At 40.3% G+C, this 11,865-nt stretch overlaps 1 protein-coding gene across 1 annotated transcript; it reads left to right on the forward strand.

Moving 5' to 3' along the window:
* Positions 1 to 5,154: 5,154 nt before the first annotated feature.
* LOC307092853 (olfactory receptor 10J1-like) lies at positions 5,155 to 6,087 on the forward strand (the record flags this gene model as incomplete). Its single annotated transcript, XM_079760352.1, has 1 exon — positions 5,155 to 6,087. The coding sequence occupies one exon, from the start codon at positions 5,155 to 5,157 to the stop codon at positions 6,085 to 6,087; it is 933 nt and encodes a 310-aa protein (XP_079616478.1).
* Positions 6,088 to 11,865: the final 5,778 nt, after the last annotated feature.

Genomic DNA, 11,865 nt, shown 5'->3' on the forward strand with positions numbered 1-11,865 from the left:
TCAATTTATGATTTAAAAACCTGACTATTTATTTATTTATTTTTAAATATATTTTTGTTGATTTCAGAGAGGAAGGGAGAAGGAGAGAGAGAGAGAGAGAGAGAGAGAGAGAGAGAGAGAGAGAGAGAGAGAGAGAGAGGAGAGAGAGAGAGAAATATAAACATCCATCAGCAGTCTCTCATATGCTCCCAACCAGGGATCAAACCTGCAACCTAGGTATGTGCCCTGACCAGGAAGGGAACAGGCAACTTTTCACTGATGCTCCAACCAACTGAGCCTCCCAGCCAGGGCCCTCATCTTATTTGAATAAGTTATGAGAAGTTGGTTTCTCTCGAATCCTAAAAAATCTAAAATTTGGGATTATCTCTGTGTAAGCTTACTAAGTATTCCTAGAGGTTTTCTTGATTAAAACTCAAGGCAGTATAAGTTTCTGAAGCATCAACAATCCCCAATAGTGAGTAAACACATGGCAACCTCTCTCTCATCTGCTTCCCCCTTTCCTAATGAAACCTTTGAGACCTGCTCTCGGATCCTTGCATTCTACCTCTTAGTACCCCGAGGAATTTTTAAAGGCTTGTTCCCAGGAGGCTGGAGGAACAGGGATTTTCTCCTCTTGGGGAAAATAAATATCCAAAGCTCCTTGAAATCTGGAGTTTAAGAGATGGCAATTTTCCTGTGTCACTTCCCCAGCCAAAGAAGCCAATGCCCCAGCTAAAGGAGCTCAGCAATAATTTGAACTTCTCTCTGATACCAGAGAAAGCTGACTTTCCCTTGCTTTCTGGGTTTTGGCTTCCACAACAAAGTGTTTGCCTAGGCTTCCTCTGGATAGATTCGGCCCCTTCCATTCCTTTGAAAGATCACTGTCTGGAAAGAGGCTCCTTCCTATTGCCAAGGTCAGAAGCAGTGAGTTGCTGTTGGCAGAACGAAATGAAAATGGAATGCCTTGTATATTTTTCAAAATCTTATTCTTTTCCCTCTATGGTTTTCAGTATTGGTTTGCTTGTATTGATTCTCATGTCCATTGATATTCTATTTCTTTATGCTCATCTTGCTGTGGTAATGGATTCAAGGACATGAAATTTAGCAGACATGATAATGACCTTCAAATATTTTAAATACATTCTGGCTAGAAAGGAAACAGAAGGTAGGCTACTGTGGGGAGGTGGAAAGTTGCAGGCAGGCAGATATTGAATCAATATAATGTAACATTTTCTAAGAATTAAGGTCATTCAAAAATAGAATTAATGACAGAATATTTATACGAATATAAATGGAATATTATGCACCATTGAAAATAAAGTGTGATGTGGATGTATAGTACTGTTATGGAAATAACATTTAAGAAATAATGCTATAATATAAGAAATAATATAATAATGTTATTATATAAGAAATAATATTTAAGTGAAAAAACTATTTGTGAATTGGTGTGTCCCATAAAATTTTATTTGTATAAAATTGAAATGATATGGAAATATGCATAATTGTACATACAAAATTTCTAGGCAGAAATAAATAAATTTAAAAAACAAACATGAATTATGTTTACTTCTGGACTAAAGAATGCAAATTACAGAAGGCGAAAACTACCTTTCCCATTTATACTCTACTTTACAGATGGCTTTTTTCCCCTTAAGCATTTTTACAACAAAAATGCCTAGTTTTGTATTTTTAAGTAAACTTAGTATCTTTAAAAAAAAAAAGAGGGGTGCTAACTTGTAAGATAATAAATTTCCTATCGTTGGAAGCACTGAAGCAGAATTTGGTGAACTATTTGTGAGCAATGCTGGGCTTTTAAAGTTACCTCCTAACTCTAAGTTCTATGATTCAGTTCTAATGAAGGAACTTAAAGCTACAAAGAATATGAGTTTTTCCAGCTTGCTTCCAACTGGAAAGATTTGAATAACGAAATGGATTAGATGAACCCCTTGCCCAGGATTGCTTGTCAGGTCTCAGCAGAAAATGATTTCTCTAGAAGGTAGTAATTTTTCATTTTTAAACTGTGGAGAGATGTTTTAGGCTAAAGACCCAGAATATAAAGAAACAGAAAACAGTGTCAAATGCTGCGTTTCTCAGTGCCATGGTTTCCCAGGCGGAGGCTGCTATGTGGTCTCAGGGATCATGATCATATTGCAGTCTGAGTGCAATCACCCATCAGGTCTTCGCCATTGGAGGAGTCATTGTCTTCCTGGGGGGTGATGAGAGAGGGAATGTGATTGCAGCAATGCACAAGCACAGTTCTGTCTTTTCTCTTTGATAGCCTGGCTGAGTTTTTCTGTTCCGTTTAGTGTAGGGAGGATTGATTTTCCTCTTCCATAGATCTGAGTTTTGTTCCATACTAAATTAGGAACCACAGTAAAACAGGAATGCTTAAGGACTAGCTTATTCCCACATGCCAGAGGAAAATTAACACATGCATATTGTACTGTATATTCTTCTCTAAATTTTGAAATATTTTATGGTGTGTTTTTTTGTTCTTAAAAAATCTGTAATAGGGAAATTTCAAAATCTGACCTCACCCAACTATTTACTTCTCACTGTACTAATACCCGGTTTGACCCTGTGGTTATTAAAAATTTTAGTATTTTTTCATCATGGATTTTTGCATTAAGGTTTGAAAACTATTGTATTAAACTTGTATTCATCTTGATTATTGACTTTTTTTTGGCTCCCTTAACTTTTGCACCCAAGACCAGCGCCTCACTCACCGCCCTGTACTTCCAGCACTTCTCAGAAAGGCTTTCTCTCTGCCAACCACCATCTTCCTTTACAAATTGGAGCTCATTTCCTCCAGATGTGGTGCTGAGGTGCTCCAATGGCTATAAAATGCCCCTTCTGTCAGCTTTCCTGTCTTGGCCGTAAATTAACCCCCTACTTTCACCTGTTTTCCTCAGGCCTCTCTGCAATCTCATTATAGAGTTCCTTTTTGTAGCAGAACTACAGAATTTGGCTGTGTTTAGAAGATAATAATTAAGAAGAAAATATGTATTATATAGAGAGAAAGATAACTTACAATTCTCCATTTACTACCTAGAAAAAAATTATTTTTAGCATTTTGGTAAATTCTTTCCAGTCCTTTTTTAATGGCAGGTGTGCCATTGAATGCATTACCTTCATTTCTTTCTTCCTTCGTTTCTTTTCTATGTATTATTTTTACAAAATTATGGTATCTTTGTATCTACCTATGTATCTATGTAACTATGTATGTATGGTGCATAGTTCCCATTAAATGAATATGATATAATTTATTTTATCATTCCTTTTTTACTTACATCGGTTTTGGTCTTCATTATTATAAACTAGAGGTCTGATGCTCAAAATTTGTGCAAGGGGCTCGGCCCTCGAAACTGCTGCAGCTTGCCTCAGCCCTCGCAGCCCCGGCTTCGTCCAGAAGGTTGTCTGGAAGGCTGTCCAGTCTAATTAGCATATTACATTTTTATTATTATAGATGATATTATAAAACCCTCTTACACATGCATCCTGATACATATCTCTGATAATTTCTTTAAAATAAATAATTGGAAGTGAAAGTATTAAGCCAAGAAGAATGGGTATGTGTTATAATTAATACAATAATATTTTACCTACTTTAACCAGATAATCCTAAAAATTTTTCAGTTTTCCTAATGATTTTCAATTTTTCCAATTTACTCCTCAATGTAATTTCATTCCTAGAGTAAGGCAAATGTATTAATACTTGTTAATAGACACCAAAATGGCCTTCTTTTTTTATCTGTTCACACTGGCCTTAAAATTAAAGGATTGAATCTATGATTTTTTAAATTTTAGACAAATTTCCTAATCCTAGGTGTCTTAGATTTCCCATCTGCAAGATGAATATAATAATTACCTAACGCATGGGATTGTTATACTGTTAAATAATATATGTAAAAATGCTTTATAAACTAAAAACTGCAATAAGGGACTATTATTTTTGTTGCTATCGTTATTAATTTTTTTAATGAGAACTTTGTGATCCCCAATTACCCCTCAAATAGAAAATAGGAGATATATGCAACCTGGTTTCCCCAGATACCCAGTTTATAATGCTGAAGAAATTAGAAAAGTGAGTTCAGAGTAGAGGAGTGAGTCAGACTACCTGTAAAAACTCATATGGAAGCACAAGCTTCAAAACACAGAAAAATAACACACATTTTATGAGAATTAGTTACAGAGCAACACTAGCAATTGGAAAGGGCTTGGATTGATAGGTTTGAGAAGTCTTTCTGTTCAAGAGGAGACTGGAGTAAAGTATTGACTAAAGAGAAATACATGCTTCATTAAAAACCAATGCAAGGGCTTAAAACACACATACACACCTACACACACACACACACACACACACACACACACACACACACCCTCATAGACACAGACAACAGTATGGTAAATCACCAGAGTGAAAGGGGGTTGGAAGGAGGTAAAGAGGGTAAAGGGGAGATTAAATGAATATGAATGGAGACTTGACTTGGGTGGTAAATACACAATGCAATATACAGATGATGTTCTGTAGAATTGTACACCTGAAACCTAAATAATTTTATTCACCAATGTTGCCCCAATAAAAACTTTTTTTCAGAATGGGGACGGCAGTCAGGTTTGAGGCTATTGAATGATTTGTGAAAATATTCATGAAAGATGCAGACAAGTGGAACAGGGAGAAAGCAAACACTTATCTGTAGCTTGGCAGTTTAGAAGGGAAGATGTTTAAGATTAAAATTGTGCTTTAAACAAAGTAGAATAGATTGATTGTTTTAGGTAAACAAAACCATGCGACTGTAATAAAGGAGAAAATGCTTTTAAAACTTAACTATGCATTTTCTATTTCTTTAGCCTCAGTATTTCCCTAACACCTGTGTTCTCACTCATCAGGAAATCTGTTCTAAACTTGCCCAGTTATCCTTCTTTCTACCTTATCACCACTCCGTGTATTCTTCTCTACTGTTGTACATACGTCTGCATCCATGGAATTACTTCCTGATTGTGTTTTTCTGTCTTCACCTATTAGTGAGCAGTGGTCTCCATTTACCCGGCATCCATCCAGAAACAGGTTCTTATTATCTACTTCTAGAGTTCTCCTGCTCAAAGCATCGGGCACCGATGTATTCTGACTGATTGGCCTAAGTCTCCAGCTTTCAGAGGTGGAATTTATCGATGAGGAGAGAGAACTACACAGTGGTGAGTGAATTATTTTTCCAGGGTTTCTCCAGCTTTCATGAACACAAGCTTACTCTATTTGCAATATTTCTCACCTTGTACGTTTTAACCCTGGCTGGCAATGTCATCATTGTGACAATTATCAGTATTGATCGTCACCTTCACACCCCCATGTACTTCTTTCTCAGTATGCTTTCAACCTCAGAAACGATGTACACATTGGTCATTGTACCAGCAATGCTCTTCAGCCTCATCGGACAAAGCCAGTCCATCTCCTTGGCTGGCTGTGCCACCCAGATGTTCTTTTTTATCACTTTGGCCATCAACAACTGCTTTCTACTCACAGCAATGGGGTATGACCGCTATGTCGCCATCTGCAAACCTTTGAGGTACACAGTCATCATGAACAGGAAGGTGTGTGCCCAGCTGGTTTGGGGGGCCTGCAGCATTGGCCTGCTTGTGGCCATAATTCAGATTTCCTCTGTGTTCAGTCAGCCCTTTTGTGGTAAAGAGGTGGCCCATTATTTCTGCGACATCCGCCCAGTTATGAAACTCTCCTGTGCTGACACCAATCTACATGACATAATTACTTTTATCATCAGCTCAATTGTCATTTTGGTGCCCATGGGTTTGGTCTTCATCTCCTACATCCTTATCATCTCCACCATCCTCAAGATTGCCTCAAGTGAGGGCCAAAAGAAGGCTTTTGCAACTTGTGCCTCCCACCTCATTGTGGTCATTGTCCACTATGGCTGTGCCTCCATTGCCTACCTCAAGCCTAAGTCGGAGAACACCAAAGACCAGGATCAGCTCATCTCAGTGGCCTACACCATCTTTACTCCTCTCCTGAACCCTGTGGTCTATACTCTGAGAAACAAGGAGGTCAAGAATGCCCTTCACCGTGCTATCAGCAGAAAACCTCTTGCCTAGGATCTTAGGTAGTTTGGCATATAACCTATCAGACTATGGGTATTTTTGCAATCGGAAGAAAAATTATCTTATTTTAATTTTTTGTATGCATTTGTCCAGTTTTCCCATCACCATTTGTTGAAAAGACTGTGTTTACCCAATTGTATATTCTTGCATCCTTTGTCAGAGATTTATTGACCATATAGGTGTGTGGTGTTTTTTCTTCTGAGCTCTCTATTCTGTTCCATTGATCAATGTGTTCGTTTTCATGCCAGTACCATGATGTTTTGATTACTATGGCCTTGTAGTGTAATTTGAGATCAGGTAACGTCATACCTCTAATTTTGTTCTTCTTTCTCAATATTGCTGTGCTATTCAGGGTCTTTTGTGTTTCCACGTAAATTTTAAGATCATTTGTTGTAGTTCTGTGAAAAATTCCAAAGGTATTTCGATAGAGATTGCATTGAATCTATAGATTGCTTTTGGTAATAAGGATATTTTAACCATGTTAATTCTTTTTATCTGTGTGCATGGTATATACTTCCATTTGTTTGTTTCTTCTTCCATTTATTTCTTCATTGTCTTATAATGTTCTGAATACAGATCTTTTACATTCTTGGTTAGATATATTTCTAGGTATTTCTTGTTGCAATTGGAAAAGTGATTGTTTTTTTAATTTCTCTTTTTGATTGTTATTAGTGTTAAAAATGTAACCAGCCTTAGCCAGTTTGGCTCAGTGGATAGAGCATCAGCCCACAGACTGAAGGGTCCAGGTTTCGATTCTGGTCAAGGGCACATACCTCGGTTGCAGGCTCGATCCCCGGGCCTGGTTGAGGTATGTGAGGGAAGCAACCAATTAAGCAAACAGAAACTCTCTCTGTTTCTCCCTCTCTCTTTCATTCTTTATAGAAATCAATGGAAAGATATCCTTGGATGAGGATTAACAAAAAAAGTCAACTAATTTCTGAAGATTAATTTTGTATTCTGCTAGACCACTTTCTTACACCTTTACAAGAATAAACTCAAAATGGATTAAAGATTTAAATATATGACCCCAAACCATAAAACCCTTAGAAGAAAACAGTAAACTTTCTGACAAAGCTGTCAGTAATATTTTTTTTTGGATGTTTCCTCAGGCAAGGGAAACAAAAGTAAAATAAACACATTAGACTACATCAAACTAAAAAGTTTTTGCACAACAAAGGAAACCATCAATAAAATGAAAAGGCTACCTACTGAATGGAAGAAAATATTTGCCAGTGATACAAATATTTACCAGTGATGGAATTAATATTTAATATGTAAAAAGAACTCATACAATGTAACAGCAATAAATAAATGAATTAATGAATGAATTAATAAACAATCCAATTTAAAAATGGGTAGAGGAACTGAATAGACATTTCTCAAAGAAGACATACAGATGGTCAATAAACATGAAAAGTTGCTCAATATCAATAATCATCAGAGAAATGAACATTAAAACCACAATAGAAATCACTGCACACCTATCAGAATAGTTGGACATCCCTCTCATAACCCGGGACTGCTGGCTCCTAACCACTCGCCTGCCTACCTGCCTGATTGCCCCTAACCCAGTGGTTCTCAACCTTCCTAATGCCGCGACCCTTTAATACAGTTCCTGATGTTGTGGTGACCACCAACCATAAAATTATTTTCATTGCTACTTCATAACTGTAATTTTGCTACTGTTATAAATCATAATGTAAATATCTGATATGCAGGATGTCTTAGGTGACCCCTGTGAAAGGGTCGTTCGACCCCCAAAGGGGTCACGACCCACAGGTTGAGAACCGCTGCCCTAACCACTCTGCATGCCAGCCTGATAGCCCTCTAACCACTCCCCTGCCAGCCTGATTGACGCCTAACTTCTCCCCTGCTGGCATGATCGCCTCCAACTGCCTTCCCCTTCAGGGCTGAGGGGACTGAGGGACTCCAGCTGGATGAGGCTGGATGCTGCAGGGACTGGGTGAGGCGGGGCTGAGGGGACTGGACGCCACCATCTTGTGGCTGTGGGTGCCACCATCTTGTGAGGGTGTGATGTTCAATTACCATATTCCTCTTTATTAGATGGAACAGGCTACCAATTTTGTTGAAGCTCATATTAGAGCTATTTCCTTGGTGAGTCTTACATATTTACATGTTTGTAAGTAACTTATTACATCCAGCAACTGAATTTCTCTGCAGTTATATATGCTTTGTACCAAGTGATGCATATGCTCTTCTGTACTCACAGTATAGAGAGATCTGAAGATATGTTTTTAAAATTAGTAAATTAATTAATTCCACCTCTCAACCAGCTCTGGCTGTCTCAGATTTGAAAATTAGCCCATGACTTTCGGTCTTTCCTATGTGGAACCTGAGCTGGTACCCTTGTCTTGCCTTGACCCTCGTCATTTCTACATAACTGGACTTATTTTCTGTGAACAGTTGGATACCTAGGTTAAACTCACAGTTTAAACACTTGGTCTAAACAAGTCTGAGAATCTCTCAATTCGTCTTGTTTTTGCTTTCTAAAGGGGAAAATTGTACTGATATGTGAAAAATGTTAAAGGCTTTAGGATTATTTGGCCTTGAGTCAAGTGAGGCAGAACTTGCCAAATGACTGCTGGTACATAAAGGGCTGGTGTTTAAAAATAATGCTAATAATAATCTGTACTGCCACTCATCATCCTTCTCCTGCTTAAAGACAGTCCAAATCTGCATTGAAAGTGCATATCAAACCCAGGATTTGGGAATCCCTGATAGTAGAAGGGCCAATAAGGGAAATATTCATGTTTATGGAGCATTGCCTTGAAAAAAAAATTTGCCTCCTCAAAACAGCTATCTCCAAGAGAGCAACTTGAGAGTGAGTATGAAGAGGACCTTTTGGAAAGCTTTATGTTGCCTTTATCTGCGTTCCCTGGGAACACTTCTGCATCTTTTCTTGGTAGGTTCAAGGGAAACACTCTTACAACCCCACTTCTGATAAAGCCCCATTTGAGATTCTGGCTTTGGGAGTCCTGCCGACTACAGTAACCTATTCCTGAAAGCCTCTGCCAACAGTGATGCTATTTTTATAGATTGTTGATTTGTTGCATACAGAACGCTATAAGACCTCCTGCAGTTGTATAGGGCGTTATAAGATTCCACCCATATGGAAAGCAGCGTGTTCCCCTCTGATCCTACAGTTAGGTAATGTAGAAAATTATAGCATAATCTACCCAAAGTAATGTTTGCACAATACGGAATGAATCCGAAAGGCCTACCTATGTCTTGTTTTTGTTTGTTTTTATTTATTGTCATTATTGAAAGTATTACAGATGTTCCCCTTTCCCCCCATTGACCACCTCCATGCCACTCCTGCCCCCTCCCCAGGCCTTCTGTTCATGGGTTACGCATATATGCATATAGGTTATTTGGTTACTCTCTTCCTTCCATCCCTCCCCCTTCCCTCTGACATCTGTCAGTCTGTTCCATGCTTCCATGTCTTTGGATCTATTTTGTTCATCAGTTTATTTTGTTCATTAGATTCCACATACAAGTGAGATCATGTGATACTTGTCTTTCTCTAACTGGCTTATTTCACTTAGCATAATACTCACCAAGTCCCTCCATGCTGCCTCAAAGGGTAAGAAATCCTTCCTTTTCACTGCTATATAGTATTCCATATAGTATTCTATGTGTCAATGTACCATAGCTTTTTTATCCATTCATCATTAATGGGCACTTGGGCTGTTTCCATGTCTTGGCCATTTGAGCACATTTTGTAGAGCTAGCTGCGGCAGGAACCATTTCTTCCCATGTTTAGAGGCTGGGGTATCTCCAGTACACTAAGCACATTCACTGCTTCAGAGGGCTATCTACTTCAAAATAGTGTGAGATGAAGACTCCGTGGCTCAAGGCAGAGTGGAGAGCTGGCTCTCGTGATCTTGAGGATGAAGTTGCAAAATTGTCTGTAAAGGAGCTTCTGGATGTTGGACTAAGATGAAGCCCTTCATTTGGAAACAGGACATGGTTAGGACATTAAGAGCTCAACGAATGAGCCTATGAAGATGGAGAGCTGAGCTCTTCTCAGGAGGGCATGGAAAAGTGCTTGGATACTATGTTATCACCTCAATTTATGATTTACAAACCTGACTACTTATTTATTTGTTTTTAAATATATTTTTGTTGATTTCAGAGAGGAAGGGAGAGGGAGAGAGAGAGAGAGAGAGAGATAGAAACATCAATGATGAGAGAGAATCACTGATCGGCTGCCTCCTGCACACTCCACACAGGGTATTGAGCCCGAAACCCAGGCATGTGCCCTGATCGGGTTCGAACCATGACCTCCTGGTTCATAGGTCAACGCTCAACCACTGAGCTACACCAGCCTGGCCTGACTGTTTATAAACATGATATCCAGGTATTTGTTTCTTTGTCTCCAATAAAAACTTTGTAAGTTGCTGTATCCGTTCTTCCATTTTTATTTACACACTAGTAGCCCGTTTGCACGAAGATTCGTGCAATAGACCTTCATTCACCTGGCTGCCTGCACCAGTTTTCTGCCAGCACCAGGGACCCAGGCCTTGGCTGTGGCCACCGCCTTCTGCCTTTTTCAGGGTCGGGGGGCCCCGGGCGGTGGCCTTGGGCTCGGCGGCACCCAACATCCTTGCTAAGGATCGCAGGAGCCGACCCCCAGTGGTTTCCTACGATCCGTGCAGGCTGCCCACTGGTGCCCAAGGCCGGGAAAGCCTCCGCCCCAGGCTTTCCCGGCCTTGGGATCGCCGCACCCAGCGTCCCTGCTACCGATCACAGGAGCCGACCCCCAGTGGTTTCCTGCGATTGGTGCAGGCTCCCCACTGGTGCCCAAGGCCCAGAAAGCCTCGGCCCCTGGGACCCCCGGGAGCGGTGGGAGGGGCCGGGCCACGCCCCCCCAGGTGGCCGATCAACCCCGGGACCCCCGGGAGGGGCACGAGGGACCGGGCCACACCCCCCCAGGAGGCCGATCGACCCTCGGACCCCGGGAGGGGCGGGAGGGGCAGGGCCACGCCCTCCCAGGTGGACGATCAACCCTGGGACCCCCGGGAGGGGCGGGAGGGGCCCGGCCACACCCCCCGGGTGCCGATCGCCCCAGGCACCCCCGGGAGCGGCTGAATGGGCCCGGCCACTGGGCACTGCCATCTTGATCTTCTCAACGGCGGATATGCCACCCGGAGTCCCGCCCCCAGCCTCCTGCCGGCCCAATCGTGGGCATAGAGGAGGTGCGGTCAATTTGCATGTTTCTCTATTATAAGGTAAGATTAGAAGACTTTAATGTTCAAGAACATAGGGGTCATGTATATTTCACCCTCATAGCTGACTCTCCGTCAGCTATCACTGTGATTAATTTATAGTAACAGCCCTAAAACTACTTATGAAATGAAGTAACCTGGGTTTTTTCAACTTGATTAGAATTAATAAAGTTGTGTGAGTTAAGTCTCCCAGTTGCAAACAACCAAAGCCACTGTGGGTAATTGTAGTAGTCTATATCCACTTAACTATGCTGCATGATAAACCACCTCAAAATTCAGTTTTTAAAACAGTAAACATCTATTTAGTTCATGAGTCTGTGGGTTGCTTTGGGCTTAGTGATTGTTTTGATTTCAGAAGGTGATTAACAGCAAGTCAGTTAGCTTTTGGACAATAACATAATATGAGTCAGAAATGGGGTGATGGGAATTAAAGCATTTTAAGATCCTTGTCTTGCTTGTATAATTTTAAATTGGCCTAAATCAATCTTGATTTTTCATTTTTCATTTTAAAACTTTATAATAA

The sequence above is a fragment of the Cnephaeus nilssonii genome (assembly GCF_951640355.1).
Source record: "Cnephaeus nilssonii genome assembly, chromosome: 21".
NCBI lineage: Eukaryota > Metazoa > Chordata > Mammalia > Chiroptera > Vespertilionidae > Cnephaeus > Cnephaeus nilssonii.